Source organism: Gigantopelta aegis, chromosome 2 (assembly GCF_016097555.1).
Source record: "Gigantopelta aegis isolate Gae_Host chromosome 2, Gae_host_genome, whole genome shotgun sequence".
Lineage (NCBI taxonomy): Eukaryota > Metazoa > Mollusca > Gastropoda > Neomphalida > Peltospiridae > Gigantopelta > Gigantopelta aegis.
This window is the reverse complement of record NC_054700.1, coordinates 31,324,351-31,341,991: the sequence shown is the minus strand read 5'-3', so window position 1 is coordinate 31,341,991 and position 17,641 is coordinate 31,324,351. Positions and strand designations below refer to the sequence as shown.

General features: G+C 39.7%; 1 protein-coding gene across 1 annotated transcript in view; it reads right to left on the bottom strand.

Moving 5' to 3' along the window:
• Positions 1-17,641, bottom strand: part of LOC121383699 (focadhesin-like) — a 578,322-nt gene that overhangs the window by 115,594 nt on the left and 445,087 nt on the right. The window contains exon 6 of the mRNA XM_041513796.1: positions 17,167-17,268. Coding sequence (XP_041369730.1) covers positions 17,167-17,268 — 102 coding nt within the window. The remainder of the gene's footprint in view (positions 1-17,166; positions 17,269-17,641) is intronic.

Sequence of the window (17,641 nt, the reverse complement as noted above, 5' to 3'; positions counted from 1 at the left end):
GTGGACACTCAGTTTGGTTAAATTATAGAACACTGCAGTCAATTTTAAAGGTGCAGACCCTAGCATCAACCTGTGACGGTGGACACTCAGTTTGGTTAAATTATAGAACACTGCAGTCAATTTTAAAGGTGCAGACCCTAGCTTCAGCCTGTGACAGTGGACACTCAGTTTGGTTAAATTATAGAACACTGCAGTCAATTTTAAAGGTGCAGACCCTAGCATCAACCTGAGACAGTGGACGCTCAGTTTGGTTAAACTATAGAACACTGCAGTCAATTTTAAAGGCGCAGACCCTAGGTTCAACCTGTGACAGTGGACACTCAGTTTGGTTAATCTACAAACCTGTAAGACATCAGGATAAACATATACAGTAATATAAGAGTGAAACGGAAGTCTGTGTGTTTAAACACTTGGGCATGTCACTGGAAAATCTAATTATGGTGGCAAATCAATGTGGTCAGATATGGATCCAGAGGTGGGGAAGTGTGTGTGTGTGTGTGTGGGGGGGGGGGGGGGTGATTCTTGCTCACAGTAAAAAGAAAATGTTTCCACTTATTTTGAAGTGCAATCACTGCTAATATACCACTTCCATTTAAGTAGCAGCTGCACTCCCCCCACCCCCACCACACATTTCCTGGATCCAGGCCTTGTGGTCTTGTTAGTATTGAAACAAATTTTGCTGATTAAGATTTAATTAGTATACATTAGTTTAATGAGTGTATAAAATAATGTGAGAGTAAAAGCCAGGCTGCAATGTGTGTATTGATTAATGTGTTCACTGTTAAAATGAACTGAAACACATGCAATTCACTTGTTGTCATCATCAAAGTGTGTGCAGTTTGTACATGTGAACAATTAAACCATTACACATGTCTGGTTCTGGAGTGCATGCAGTACATTTTCATGTATTCTACCTGATCACACAGGACACTAGGTTGAAATACTTTTTGCTTGAGAAAACTTGATAAAATAAGTTTCCTGCATGGCCATTCTATGAAGAGAACGTTTGCCTTGGTGCCTGTCCATTTTGCCTTGATATCCACATTTCTGTTATTAAACTTGATAAAAATAAGTTTCTTGCATGGCCGTCCTTTGAAGAGAATGTTTGCTATAGTGCCCCTCCAACTTGCCTTGATATCCACATTTCTGTTATTAAACTTGATAAAAATACGTTTCTTGCATGGCTGTTCTTTGAAGAGAATGTTTGCCTTGGTATCCCTCCAACTTGCCTTGCTGTCTGTATTTCTTAAACTGCTAGTTATTAAAGTTATTAAACTGAAGGCAACACTTGCAGTGACCCTTTCCCCCCCCCCCCCCCCCCCAAATAATATTAAGATTAGATCCCTGAAGAACAATACTAGTGAGAACATTCCTGTTAATCTGAGGATTAGTTTCCTGAAGTCATGTAGGTCTGGTAGATACTGGATGGTTGTTTCTTATAGAGGTATCCTTTTTAACTCATTCAGAACACTCTTTATATTGATCATCATTTTACAACTAAATACGATGTGAGTACTGGGCAGAAGCTATATGAAGGAAATTTGGGGCCTAATTCACTAAACTCTCGCAACTATGCGATCTCACAGCGCAATGCTAAAAGACTTGCAAAGAGGATGATTTGTTTTCTAGCAGTGCCTAAGAGAGCTTTGTGAATTAGGCTCCTGGCTCCGTATTCATAAACATATTTAAGTCAATGTATGATACCTAAATACATACTTAAAGTACACAGATAAGTATCATACATTCACTTAAGTACGTTAGGCCCCATAACTACTGAAATGTCTCTGGTATAGCTAACAAAGAAAGGAATGTTTTATTTAACGACGCACTCAAAACATTTTATTTACGGTTATATATGGCATCAGACATATGGTTAAGGACCACACAGATTTTGAGAGGAAACCCGCTGTCGCCAGTACATGGGCTACTCTTTCCGATTAGCAGCAAGGGATCTTTTATTTGCGCTTCCCACAGGCAGGATAGCACAAACCATGGCCTTTGTTGAACCAGTTATGGATCACTGGTCAGTGCAAGTGGTTTACACCTACCCATTGAGCCTTGTGGAGCACTCACTCAGGGTTTGGAGTCGGTATCTGGTTTTAAAATCTCATGCCTCGACTGGGATCCGAACCCAGTACCTACCAGCCTGTAGACCGATGGCCTAACCACGACACCACCGAGGCCGGTCTGGTATAGCTAACACTCCAGGAATCAAACAAGCACTCTTTGTTGTCCTTTCTGTGGGACAGTGCATATAAAAGATCCCCTAATGCTAATGGAAAATATAGGTTTCCTCTAAGAATCTGTGTAGAAAATATAGGAGGTTTCCTCTAAGAATCTGTGTAGAAAATATAGGAGGTTTCCTCTAAGAATCTGTGTAGAAAATATAGGAGGTTTCCTCTAAGAATCTGTGTAGAAAATATAGGAGGTTTCCTCTAAGAATCTGTGTAGAAAATATAGGTTTCCTCTAAGAATCTGTGTAGAAAATATAGGAGGTTTCCTCTAAGAATCTGTGTAGAAAATATAGGAGGTTTCCTCTAAGAATCTGTGTAGAAAATATAGGAGGTTTCCTCTAAGAATCTGTGTAGAAAATATAGGTTTCCTCTAAGAATCTGTGTAGAAAATACCAAATGTTTGACATCCAATGGCTGAGACGTACATGTAATAAATAAATCAATGTGCTGTAATGGTCTCCTTAAAAAAAAAAAACTTTAACTTTTCCAAGCTTTAAAGTTACATTAATGGAACATATTAAACCATCTGTGCTATGTCAATCCCAATTTGCAATGATTTCATAGAGCTAGGTAAATTCTGAATGTCTGGCAGATCTGTGCACCATTGTGGAAATGTGTAGGCTCCTGAAGCCTAATTCACAAAGTTCTCTTAGACTCTGCTAGACAACAAAGTATCCTCTTTGCAAGTGTTTAAGCATTGCACTGCAAGATCGCAAAGTTACGAGAGTTTAGTGAATTAGGCCCCTGGACATATACTGTATACAGTGTTTATTGTATAGACATTAGCCCTGGCATGGACTTTTGTATATTTTTGGTATACATCAATTAACAACGATTAAATTGATTATTTTGATAATAAATACGGTTAATGATGTCGAAACTAAGAAAATGAGCAAATCTACACCAAAAAATCACTAAACCTATACAACGAAAATTAGCACCCACAAAAATTAAAAAGACTGTCCTGAATTTGTGACCACTGTAAGATATTTCTGACTAACGGAGCCTTCTTGGTGACTAACATTACACATTAAATACACTTTATTGTTTAGAATACCAGTGTCTGTACATCCAATGTGTTTGTGGTCATGTGTTATTGTGTGCGACAGTTCCTACATACAAAATTATTGAGAAGTAAAATCTGGTTTGGGCTGCTACAAATATTACGATAACAACAACTACCTTGTTTATTTTATTTTTTAAAAGTTTGTTTTGTTTAACAACACCACTAGAGCACATTTATTTTATCATTCATCATCTACTGGATGACAAACATTTGGATATTTTTACTTGTAGACTTCAGAGAAAACCAGTTACATTTTTCCTTTAGCAACTAGGGTTTTTTATGTGCTCTTTCCCATAGACAGGACAGCACATACCACATCATTTGATATACCAGTCTTGGTTCATTGGTTGAGACAGGAGAGAACCCAATCAGAGAATGTGTCCACTGGGGTGGTTTGATCCTATGATGTCAGAATCTCAGGCGATCACTTTACCAACTAAGCTAGATCCCGTAATAAATCATCGGTTTAACCTTTAATCATGAAACTCGAGAGATAATTTGGGTCACTAATTGTATGAATCTGGTCATGTGATATTAAATTGAGTCTTATAATATGCTTGAACTGACTCAGTGATTTGTGATACCAAGTCTGAAATAAGCTTTTTCAACACAGTAATGATACTGAGAGAGACCATACGTTAATTAGTTTCCCGATCCGATTAAGCCATTTAAACTACTTTATATATATATACTCTTCAAAAAAAGAAACTTGACATGCTATCAGATTATTATTACAGAATAAAAGACATCGTAAGGTCAATCAATTAAGTGAGCGAATGGTGATGCAAAAACACTTTAAAACATGTTCGATTTTCATAAATGTAGCCACAATCAATATTTGTACTGAAATGCAAAAGTGCAATCCTCAGAGAAGCACATGCATCATGAAGTCCTGAAACTTTGCAAGCCAAACCCTTATGAGCTTTTCATTGTCCATCATGAATACCTGATGGATTGGCTGTAAAAATATTGGATATTCTATTCTGTGTGTGTCAGGACGTGGGATCTAGTCCAGCCTATAGAGCGGTCACCTGAGGTGCTTGGTTCGAAAGATCGAATCCCCTCAATGGACCCATTGTCTGATTGGGTTTTTTCCATCTCAAACAGTACCCCATGACTGGTATATCAAAGGCTATGGTATGTGCTGTCCTGTCTATGGGATAGTGCATAAGAAAGATACCTTGCTGCTAGTAGATAAATGTGTCAGAATTAACAACTGTTTGACATTGAGTAGCTGATGATTAATAAATCAATGTGTTCTAGTGGTGTCATTAAAAAACCCCACCTAACTTTTAAATGTATGTGCATAATTGGTGGAACCAGCATATCAGCAATCAGATTCTTTGAACCAGTTTAAATATGATCTAAATCTCCTGTCAGAATCGGATAAAAAACACATGTGTTAATGGTGGCTTGGTGCAAACCAGGCCTCAGGCAGACCAGCGTATTTACTGACATTGAATTCACAAAGTGAAACCTAAATTTCAATTCAATTGGACAAATTCATTTTTCGAGATGATGAACATTTTTGTATGCATTGTGCTAACGAAGCTTATTGTCACATCGGTCAACACAGATGTAGGTTAGCTAACTGAAGAGAACAGCAGCACATCCTGTCTGATCTTTATTAGTAGAACCAATTTTCAAGTAATCCCCTCTGCTTCAAGACAAATATACTGAGAGGGGAAAGAAAAGCATTCACAACAGAACTTCCTAGCATATCATATATAACTGGTTACAGTTAACACATCACCATTAACTGGTTACAGTTAACACATCACCATTAACTGGTTATTGTTAGCACATCACCATTAACTGGTTAGGGTCAGCACATCACCATTAACTGGTTAGGGTCAGCACATCACCATTAACTGGTTAGTGTCAGCACATCACCATTAACTGGTTAGGGTCAGCACATCACCATTAACTGGTTAGTGTCAGCACATCACCATTAACTGGTTAGTGTCAGCACATCACCATTAACTGGTTAGGGTGAGCACATCACCATTAACTGGTTAGGGTTAGCACATCACCATTAACTGGTTAGGGTTAGCACATCACAATTAACTGGTTAGTGTTAGCACATCACCATTAACTGGTTAGGGTTAGCACATCACCATTAACTGGTTAATGTTAGCACATCACCATTAACTGGTTAATGTTAGCACATCACCATTAACTGGTTAGTGTTAGCACATCACCATTGACTGGTTAGGGTTAGCACATCACCATTAACTGGTTAGGGTTAGCACATCACACTTAACTGGTTAGGGTCAGCATATCACAATTAACTGGTTAGGGTTAGCACATCACCATTAACTAGTTAGGGTCAGCATCACCATTAACTGGTTATTGTTAGCACATCACCATTAACTGGTTAGGGTTAGCACATCACCATTAACTGAATAGTGTCAGCACATCACCATTAACTGGTTAGTGTTAGCACATCACAATTAACTGGTTAGTGTTAGCACATCACCATTAACTAGTTAGTGTTAACACAGCAACATTAACTGGTTCGGGTTAGCACATCACCATTAACTGGTTAGGGTTAGCACATCACCATTAACTGGTTAGTGTCAGCACATCACCATTAACTGGTTAGTGTCAGCACATCACCATTAACTGGTTATGGTTAGCACATCACAATTAACTGGTTAATGTTAGCACATCACCATTAACTGGTTAGGGTTAGCACATCACCATTAACTGGTTAATGTTAGCACATCACCATTAACTGATTAATGTTAGCACATCACCATTAACTGGTTAGGGTTAGCACATCACAATTAACTGGTTAGTGTTAGCACATCACCATTAACTGGTTAGAGTTAGCACATCACAATTAACTGGTTATGGTTAGCACATCACAATTAACTGGTTAATGTTAGCACATCACCATTAACTGGTTAATGTTAGCACATCACAATTAACTGGTTATGGTTAGCACATCACAATTAACTGGTTAATGTTAGCACATCACCATTAACTGGTTAATGTTAGCACATCACCATTAACTGGTTAATGTTAGCACATCACCATTAACTGGTTAATGTTAGCACATCACCATTAACTGGTTAGGGTTAGCACATCACAATTAACTGGTTAGGGTTAGCACATCACAATTAACTGGTTAATGTTAGCACATCACCATTAACCACTGTTGAAGCTGTTCACTGCTGTTGCTTCACTTCTGGTTGGACTGCTATATTTTGTTTTGAAAATGAAATGATTTTTTTTAAAAGTCAACAATAGCTCAGATACCAGGAATTAATCTTTTATAAATCAAAGTTCACAGGGTCAGAGATGAACGTGGGTTACGAAAAAAAAAAAATCTGTAAATTTTGATATTGTTCGTGTACTGAGGCTAAGGGTTGCACAATAGTTTAACATGATACTGGAACTATATTGAAAGTGAAACCATATTGAAAGAGAAACCATATTGAAAGTGAAACTATATTGTAAGTGAAACCATATTGTTGGTGAAACCATATTGTTGGTGAAACCATATTAAAAATGAAACCATATTGAAAGAGAAACCATATTGCAAGTGAAACCATATTGAAAGTGAAACTATATTGTAAGTGAAACCATATTGTTGGTGAAACCATATTAAAAATGAAACCATATGGAAAGTGAAACCATAATGCAAGTGAAACCACATTGAAAGTGAAACCACATTGAAAGTGGTGGATGGAGGATGTGGAACATTTTGGATAAACAGCAGAAAACCCGAAAACATTGTACAGACGATTAAAAATCTGACATTCCAGATAATTATTAAAGACTGTTATTTCTGCAGGGTGTGAAACATGCCACCTCATCCTCCAGTGTTCATGGAATGCTGAAATTCCAGATAATTATGGAAGACTGTTATTTCTGCAGGGTGTGAAGCATGCCCCCTCATCCTCAAGTGTTCATGGAATGCTGAAATTCCAGATAATTATGGAAGACTGTTATTTCTGCAGGGTGTGAAGCATGCCCCCTCATCCTCAAGTGTTCATGGAATGCTGAAATTCCAGATAATTATGGAAAACAGTTATTTCTGCAGGGTGTGAAGCATGCCCCCTCATCCTCAAGTGTTCATGGAATGCTGAAATTCCAGATAATTATGGAAGACTGTTATTTCTGCAGGGTGTGAAACATGCCCCCTCATCCTCCAGTATTATAGACTGCCCACACATTTACTAATACCTGGCACTAAGTGTTTTAGATCACACTGGGGTACACGTCATAGACTGCCCACACTGGGGTACACGTCATAGACTGCCCACACATTCACTAATACCTGGCACTAAGTGTTTTAGATCACACTGGGGTACATGTGATAGACTGCCCACACATTCACTAATACCTGGCACTAAGTGTTTTAGATCACACTGGGGTACATGTGATAGACTGCCCACACATTGACTAATACCTGGCACTAAGTGTTTTAGATCACACTGGGGTACATGTGATAGACTGCCCACACATTCACTAATACCTGGCACTAAGTGTTTTAGATCACACTGGGGTACACGTCATAGACTGCCCACACATTCACTAATACCTGGCACTAAGTGTTTTAGATCACACTGGGGTACATGTGATAGACTGCCCACACATTCACTAATACCTGGCACTAAGTGTTTTAGATCACACTGGGGTACACGTCATAGACTGCCCACACATTCACTAATACCTGGCACTAAGTGTTTTAGATCACACTGGGGTACATGTGATAGACTGCCCACACATTCACTAATACCTGGCACTAAGTGTTTTAGATCACACTGGGGTACATGTGATAGACTGCCCACACATTCACTAATACCTGGCACTAAGTGTTTTAGATCACACTGGGGTACATGTGATAGACTGCCCACACATTCACTAATACCTGGCACTAAGTGTTTTAGATCACACTGGGGTACATGTGATAGACTGCCCACACATTCACTAATACCTGGCACTAAGTGTTTTAGATCACACTGGGGTACATGTGATAGACTGCCCACACATTCACTAATACCTGGCACTAAGTGTTTTAGATCACACTGGGGTACATGTGATAGACTGCCCACACATTCACACATTAATTTTGACGCACATGCACGAAGGCCAACCTGTATAGGAACGATGTAAACCACTTTACGCACTGTTCTGAGAATTACTATAACGTTGTAATTTAATCACGTTCATAGATAATTTTTAAAAACACAAGTTCTCTTTATTCTGCTTCCAAATTTATAATGAATTGCATTAAAATGATATTTTGTTATTAATTTAACACCAAAAACAGAGACCCGTAAAGGCAAACTCTTTAAACTACATGACATCATTTTGTGTGTTTGTCAAATCATGATGACGTCATATTTAGTACCGACAAAGTCATTGGTTTGTAAGCGTCAAATTGTCCAATAGTATTGTTCGTTAGACCAATGCATTATAATTTCTCAGTGAGAAATTATGAGTTTTATTTTCCCTGTTATGAGATACCGCTGGGGCAATAAATATTTATATGTTAATGTATTCTTCATATGAGATCAAAAATAAACGTTTGAGTCAGACAGGATGTAGCCCAGTGTTGATGCGCAGCTGGTCTAGGATTGACCCCCGTCAGCCTATTACTGCCAGTACACTACAACTGGCATATCAAAGGCAGTAGTATTTGCCATCATGTTTTTGGGATGGTGCATATAAAAGATCCATTACAACTAATGGAAAAATGTAGCAGGTTTCCTCTCTAAGACTATATTTTAAAATTACTAAATATTTGACATCCAATAGCTGATGATTAATAAATCAGTGTGCTCTAGTGGTGTCATTAAACAAAAACAAACTTTTATAAACAGTTGATTAATAAAATCTCTACCCACCCTTTACAAATCCTTTAACTAATGTTTTATTTCTGCCAACCGTGTTCCTCAAAATTATTAACATTTGATATTTCTCACTTAAAGGTCAGTATTGAGTTTCTTTTGTCTTGGAATATACATGTGAGTCTGTTACCTGATTATAGCCAATGAAATGACGCCACAGACCAAATTCTATTTACAGTAGTAACTTGATATACTTGCCTTCCAGCCGAAAATAATCAGTGAAATGATACTATTAGCAATATTATTACCGACCATAATCACTGTTTAAATTGCTAGGTGGAAGTGTCACTTTTAAAGTACAAGTAATTGACAAACCCTTTTAAAGACAGTATGTGACTTTTCTAAGTAGTATCCTCTATTATTAAGAATTGTCTGTTATTTCTGTTATGTTCCTTGGGGTAGGAACAAACAAACAAAACCATCCGCAAATTGTACGAATCAGTGGAGCCGTTCACAGTTTGTGGATTATTCGTTTTTGTTCATTCATTCATTTGAACTTATTTTCATGCTTATATCCAATTAAGGTTCAAGCACGCTGTCCTGGGAACACACCTCAGGTATCTGGGCTGTCTGTCCAGGACAGAAGGTTAGTTGTTAGTTGGTTAATGGTTAGTGAGAGAGAGACAAGAGGGTGTAGTGGTCTTACACCTACCCACTGAGTTGTTAAAACTCGCTCTGGGTTGGAGCCGGTACTGGCCTGCGAACCCTGTACCTACCAGCCTATAGTCCGATGGCTTAACCACTGCGCCACTGAGGCCGGTAGTTTTTGTTCAAACACTGATGAATGTAAAAGAAATAACAGTAACAGATGATCCTTATGATTAAATTTGAAACATACTTACTAATAAAATTAAAACACTAAAAGTTCATATTCTATTTTGAATAATTTTTAGGTCCATAAACAAAAATGCTGAATAAGACAAAGAACCAAACTAAAGTAATGTCATCAGATACAGGGACGGCGCAGACGGTAGGGCTGGTACAACCATGGCTATACCACTTTTCTTTTTTATGTGGGTTAAATTTGTTGTATCAATGAAAATGGACTGGCCTCGGTGGCGTTGTGGTTAGGCTACAGGCTGGTAGGTACTGGGTTTGGATCCCAGTCGAGGCATGGGATTTTTTAATCCAAATACCGACTCCAAACACTGAGTGAGTGCTCCACAAGGCTCAATGGGTAGGTGTAAACCACTTGCACCGACCAGTGATCTATAACTGGTTCAACAAAGGCAATGGTTTGTGCTATCCTGCCTGTGGGAAGCGCAAATAAAAGATCCCTTGCTGCCTGTCATAAAAGAGTAGCCTATGTGGTGACAGCGAGTTTACTCTAAAAATAGTATCAGAATGACCATATGTTTGATGTCCAATAGCAGATGATAAGATAAAAAATCAATGTGCTTTAGCGGCATCGTTAAATAAAACAAACGTTTTAGATACAGGGGCGAAACAGACGGTACGGCTGGTATGACCATGGCTGTACTACTTTCTGTTTTTTTTGTGGTTTAAATTTGTTGTATCAATGAAAATGTCCTTCAAAGGTAATCTGAAAGGAGAGTATGGCAACCTAGAACCGTACCACTATTTTTTACACCATTCTCTGACAACATTATTTTTTACGTTCAATGAAACATGAACAAACTCATATAGCTATGGTTGGACAAGTGGGCTGATGTTATATTGTACTGAATGTAATGGTAATTGAATTGTTTAAGGAAACAGCAACACACCACTGATAGGGCTCGTGATCCGGTAAACTAAATGCATGGATCACACAGACAGTGGTGGAAACTAGCTTGATAGGCGTCATGATCCGGTGAACTGGTTGGGGGCTTGGTTCGCAGCCTGGTCTGGAGCTTGGTTCACAGCCTGGTCTGCGGCTTGGTTCACAGCCTGGTCCATGACTTGGTTCACAGCCTGGACCGGGGCTTGGTTCACAGCCTGGTCCATGACTTGGTTCACAGCCTGGTCTGGAGCTTGGTTCGCAGCCTGGTCTGGGGCTTGGTTCACAGCCTGGTCTGGGGCTTGGTTCACAGCCTGGTCCATGACTTGGTTCACAGCCTGGTCTGGGGCTTGGTTCGCAGCCTGGTCTGGGGCTTGGTTCACAGCCTGGTCTGGGGCTTGGTTCACAGCCTGGTCTGGGGCTTGGTTCACAGCCTGGTCCATGACTTGGTTCACAGCCTGGTCTGGGGCTTGGTTCACAGCCTGGTCCATGACTTGGTTCACAGCCTGGTCTGGGGCTTGGTTCACAGCCTGGTCCATGACTTGGTTCACAGCCTGGTCCATGACTTGGTTCACAGCCTGGTCTGGGGCTTGGTTCACAGCCTGGTCCATGACTTGGTTCACAGCCTGGTCCATGACTTGGTTCACAGCCTGGTCTGGGGCTTGGTTCACAGCCTGGTCCATGACTTGGTTCACAGCCTGGTCCATGACTTGGTTCACAGCCTGGTCTGGGGCTTGGTTCACAGCCTGGTCCATGACTTGGTTCACAGCCTGGTCTGGGGCTTGGTTCGCAGCCTGGTCTGGGGCTTGGTTCACAGCCTGGTCTGGGGCTTGGTTCACAGCCTGGTCTGGGGCTTGGTTCACAGCCTGGTCCATGACTTGGTTCACAGCCTGGTCTGGGGCTTGGTTCACAGCCTGGTCCATGACTTGGTTCACAGCCTGGACCGGGGCTTGTTTTGCACAGCTCCTTTAAGCTCCCTTAAAACATTGCGTCATCTTTGAAAGTCTATTTGCTTTGCCCTGCGAGATGGTGAGTTGAGCGAGTTTAATGAACTTGGCCCCAGGAGGGATGCATATAGTATTGCATATTGTCGAGACACAAAATACTAATGATCAATAGTATCCACTCAAAGTTTCAATTTGAAATAAAATTAATTTGTTTAGTACATTCATATGTTCCTGGACAGACAGCCCAGAAGGTGTACTTGAACCATAATTAAACATGAGCAAGAAAAGATATTAAAATTGATCTAAACCCAGTTTAATAGAGTGCATATAACACCACTTGCGTCATCGCAAGCCTTTATGTATCATACTATCACAACATAGATTGCAATATTTGTGGCAAATGAAGCAGTTACGTCAGAAACTGACAGCACTGTGATGGTTGTACATTAAACACCTCTCATTCTGGCGTAACTGCATGCTGTTTGATACCATACACCGAGTGAGAGGGTGGTGTTTCAATATGGCTGTATAGCATCTCACCTTGTGCACCTTGATCATGTGTACTATCCCAAATGAAGAGAACGCATTTTGCGAGATTGATCAAGTTGAAGAGGAATGCATACATTTGTTCTTGAAAATTAATAACTTTCAAGTGAAATGTAATATCTTACTTGTCGATCTCCATCCTGCCCTTACCCATCACCCCCACCCCCCCCCCCCCCTTATCCTTACCTTACACTGAGGACAGTTAATAATAACAATTTCCAAGCATTTCAACTTAAGTATTATCATATATACTACTTAACTTTCACTAAGGTTATTTGGGAAAAAAGCCATATACTGAATTATACTGTATACTACCATATACTGTTTGATGGATGACTTATTTATAGGTAATTCTAGTCTTGTGTTACTATGGCGATGCATATGGAATGTCCAATGCGTAGTCTCATTGATGTTGCAAAAATTTAACATGAGCAATAAATTGTTTAAAAAGAAATAATTAAATTTCTATCACATTCATTACAATTTAATGTCCAGCTGCAGAAACGCGAGTTTCTTCATTTCTTGATGAACGTAAAAATTACATTGTCAGGGAGCATTATGCTAAGAACCATAACAATAATTCAAAATAAAACATTAACTTTTAGAGTTATCATTAGTAAATATGCTTCAAATTTAATACAAATAAGGATGGCCTGTTATTTCTTTTATGTTCATCTGGGTATGGAAAAATGAGAAATGACTGTAACTGAGCACATTGTCTGTCATGCTATGATTGTGAGAAATCACTGTAACTGAGCACATTGTATGTCATGCTATGATTGTGAGAAATCACTGTAACTGACCACATTGTTTGTCATGCTATGATTGTGAGAAATCACTGTAACTGAGCACATTGTCTGTCATGCCATGATTGTGAGAAATCACTGTAACTGAGCACATTGTATGTCATGCCATGATTGTGAGAAATCACTGTAACTGAGCACATTGTATGTCATGCCATGATTGTGAGAAATCACAGTAACTGATTGTTGTCATGCTATGATTGTAAGAAATCACTGTAACTGAGCACATTGTATGTCATGCCATGATTGTGAGAAATCACTGAAACTGAGCACATTGTTTCCCATATGCTATGATTGTGAGAAATCACTGAAACTGAGCACATTGTCTGTCATGCTATGATTATGAGAAATCACTGTAACTGAACACATTGTTTGTCATGCTATGATTGTGAGAAATCACTGTAACTGAACACATTGTTTGTCATGCTATGATTGTGAGAAATCACTGTAACTGAGCACATTGTATGTCATGCCATGATTGTGAGAAATCACTGAAACTGAGCACATTGTTTCCCATATGCTATGATTGTGAGAAATCACTGAAACTGAGCACATTGTCTGTCATGCTATGATTATGAGAAATCACTGTAACTGAACACATTGTTTGTCATGCTATGATTGTGAGAAATCACTGTAACTGAACACATTGTTTGTCATGCTATGATTGTGAGAAATCACTGTAACTGAGCACATTGTATGTCATGCTATGATTGTGAGAAATCACTGTAACTGAGCACATTGTATGTCATGCTATGATTGTGAGAAATCACTGTAACTGAGCACATTGTATGTCATGCTATGATTGTGAGAAATCACTGTAACTGAGCACATTGTTTGTCAAGCTATGATTGTGAGAAATCACTGTAACGAAACACATTGTTTGTTATGCTATGATTGAGAGAAATCACTGAAACTGATTGTTTGTCATGCTATGATTGTGAGAAATCACTGAAACTGATTGTTTGTCATGCTATGATTGTGAGAAATCACTGAAACTGATTGATTGTCATGCTATGATTGTGAGAAATCACTGAAACTGAGCACATTGTTTGTCATGCTATGATTGTGAGAAATCACAGTAACTGAGCACATTGTGAGATCATGCTATGATTGTGAGAAATCACTGAAACTGAGCACATTGTTTGTCAAGCTATGATTGTGCGAAATCACTGAAACTGAGCACATTGTTTGTAATCCATCATTTATGTCAGTTAATAGGGTTATCTGCAAGTCTTGGGCTGTTTCCTAAAACATTCAACTGGTTTCTTTTTGCAGTTAACAACTGTTTCATGCATTTGGCTGCTTGCAGTGACTGATTTTGTAATTTGTTTACAAACAGCTGTTCTTGTGTGTTTCTTTTTTGTTGGTTTCATTTGTAACATATGTACAGTGTTTTGATAAAGTTTGCAACTAGGGCCAGGCCTGTAGGAACCTGACATGTAGCTTCCTGCTCTCAGTTCTCAACTAGGGCCAGGCCTGTAGGTACCTAACATGTAACTTCCTGCTGTCAGTTCTCAACTAGGGCCAGGCCTGTAGGAACCTGACATGTAGCTTCCTGCTGTCAGTTCTCAACTAGGGCCAGGCCTGTAGGAACCTGACATGTAGCTTCCTGCCCTCAGTTCTCAACTAGGGCCAGGCCTGTGGGAACCTGACATGTAGCTTCCTGCTGTCAGTTCTCAACTAGGGCCAGACCTGTAGAAACCTGACATGTAGCTTCCTGCTCTGTTCTCAACTACGGCCACGCCTGTAGGAACTTGACATGTAGCTTCCTGCTCTCACATCTCAACTAGGGCCAGGCCTATGGGAACTTGACATGTAGCTTCCTGCTATCAGTTTTCAACTAGAGCCAGGCCTGTGGGAACCTGACATGTAGCTTCCTGCTGTCAGTTCTCAACTAGGGCCAGGCCTGTAGGAACCTGACATGTAGCTTCCTGCCCTCAGTTCTCAACTAGGGCCAGGCCTGTGGGAGCCTGACATGTAGCTTCCTGCTGTCAGTTCTCAACTAGGGCCAGACCTGTAGAAACCTGACATGTAGCTTCCTGCTCTCAGTTCTCAACTACGGCCAGGTCTGTAGGAACGACATGTAGCTTCCTGCTCTCAGTTCTCAACTAGGGTCAGGCCTGTAGGAACCTGACATGTAGCTTCCTGCTCTCAGTTCTCAACTAGGGCCAGGCCTGTGGGAACCTGACATGTAGCTTCCTGCCCTCAGTTCTCAACTAGGGCCAGGCCTGTGGGAACCTGACATGTAGCTTCCTGCCCTCAGTTCTCAACTAGGGCCAGGCCTGTGGGAACCTGACATGTAGCTTCCTGCCCTCAGTTCTCAACTAGGGCCAGGCCTGTGGGAACCTGACATGTAGCTTCCTGCCCTCAGTTCTCAACTAGGGCCAGGCCTGTGGGAACCTGACATGTAGCTTCCTGCCCTCAGTTCTCAACTAGGGCCAGGCCTGTGGGAACCTGACATGTAGCTTCCTGCCCTCAGTTCTCAACTAGGGCCAGGCCTGTGGGAACCTGACATGTAGCTTCCTGCCCTCAGTTCTCAACTAGGGCCAGGCCTGTGGGAACCTGACATGTAGCTTCCTGCCGTCAATTCTCAACTAGGGTCAGGCCTGTGGGAACCTGACATGTAGCTTCCTGCTCTCAGTTCTCAACTAGGGCCAGGCCTGTGGGAACCTGACATGTAGCTTCTTGCTATCAGTTCTCAACTAGGGCCAGGCCTGTGGGAACCTGACATGTAGCTTCCTGCCCTCAGTTCTCAACTAGGGCCAGGCCTGTGGGAACCTGACATGTAGCTTCCTGCTCTCAGTTCTCAACTAGGGTCAGGCCTGTGGGAACCTGACATGTAGCTTCCTGCTCTCAGGGCCAAGCCTGTGGGAACCTGACATGTAGCTTCCTGCTGTCAGTTCTCAACTATGTTCATTAATATGGGCCCTCAAGTGGACACTAAAATGTTCTTGGCTCAACGTGGTAGCTAATTAAACCATTGAAGTACAAATAGGATGGTCTTTTGTTCTTTGTGCAAGAAAATACATGTATGTTTTCAATCAATGTAGGAATCTTATCTCCAGGCACAAATGTAAATGTGCATGTTAACAAAGAAACATGAAAATATATTTACATGAATGAATCTGATGCCAATACTAAAGACAGTTCTAGATCATGTTAGTTAATTAAAAACTACTGAAGTACACGTACCACACTCTTTTGTTCTTTAAGCAATAAAATATCTTTTCAATCAATGTAGAAACCCAAATGACATGCAGCTCCAGGCAAAATGTCGAGAATTTAATATGACCATGAAAATATATTAACTGTGAATATATCTAAGCTAATGAAGGTCAAAGTAGCTTGTTAAACTATTAAATGCATACTGTCACAAACCACTGGTCTGTTACATGGGCTAACAAAGTATTACTTAAAAATATTATATATTTGATTTGTCCCTAAATGTACTTTATTCAACCATCTATATAACCACCATACTCCACTTATTAATGATATTTTGTAAAAATAATTGAATTATGGCAATGGTCCATAATTCAAAAACTAACATTGTTGCATGAGAGGGTTGACATGAATTTTACTCCATCATGATGTAGTTAAAGTGATGCAATAGTTAGATTAGGTCTGTAAAAATTAATGTAATTTTTATTTATTATTCATTAAAATTGAAATAAGGTCCTTAAATCTGTGACAGTATGCCTTTAAAGTGCTCACAGGAATCTGAACTCCAGGCAAGACAGAGTCTAGACTGTTATCAGCTAAGCTTCTGGAAGAAGAATTGGTTCAATAAACAAGTCCAAGAAAAACATATTTCCAGTAACTGACATCTCAAAGTCTGGAATATTGGTTTTATGAATAAGTATAATAAATCATTAATTGTATATATAATTATTGTTCAAAATGTGAAATTTTACAATAATAAGAATGCATGAGATTAGAGAAAAACCAATACTACTGGAGGAATTTATAAAAGAAGAAATACCTACCTGTTGTCATGGTGACAGCAAACATGATGCACCTGTTGTTGTAATACTGGCCAACTGTCTGGTCGGTTTATCAGTATAGTGATGAATGGGTGTGGTGGATTCCTGAATTAAAAATTAATTAATTAATTAATTAGGTCATCACCATTTCTTTCCAAGTTACAATGAAATTATAAACAGTGTATTACCTTAATTAACGTCAGTGTAAGCAACTAATAAATATATGTATTGATGTGGCCAAATAAAATAGTTTTACAGAAATTTGCCAATTGTTTTGAGAAACATACATGGAATTGCACAAAAACACCAAAGAACTGATCATGTCACACTTAAACTAGCACTCTATACCACTGGTGTACCTAATATGACACTAACCATTATATAACTGATCCAGTGACCCTTAGACTAGCACTCTATACCACTGGTGTACCTAATATGACACCAACCATTATATAACCGATCATATGACCCATACACT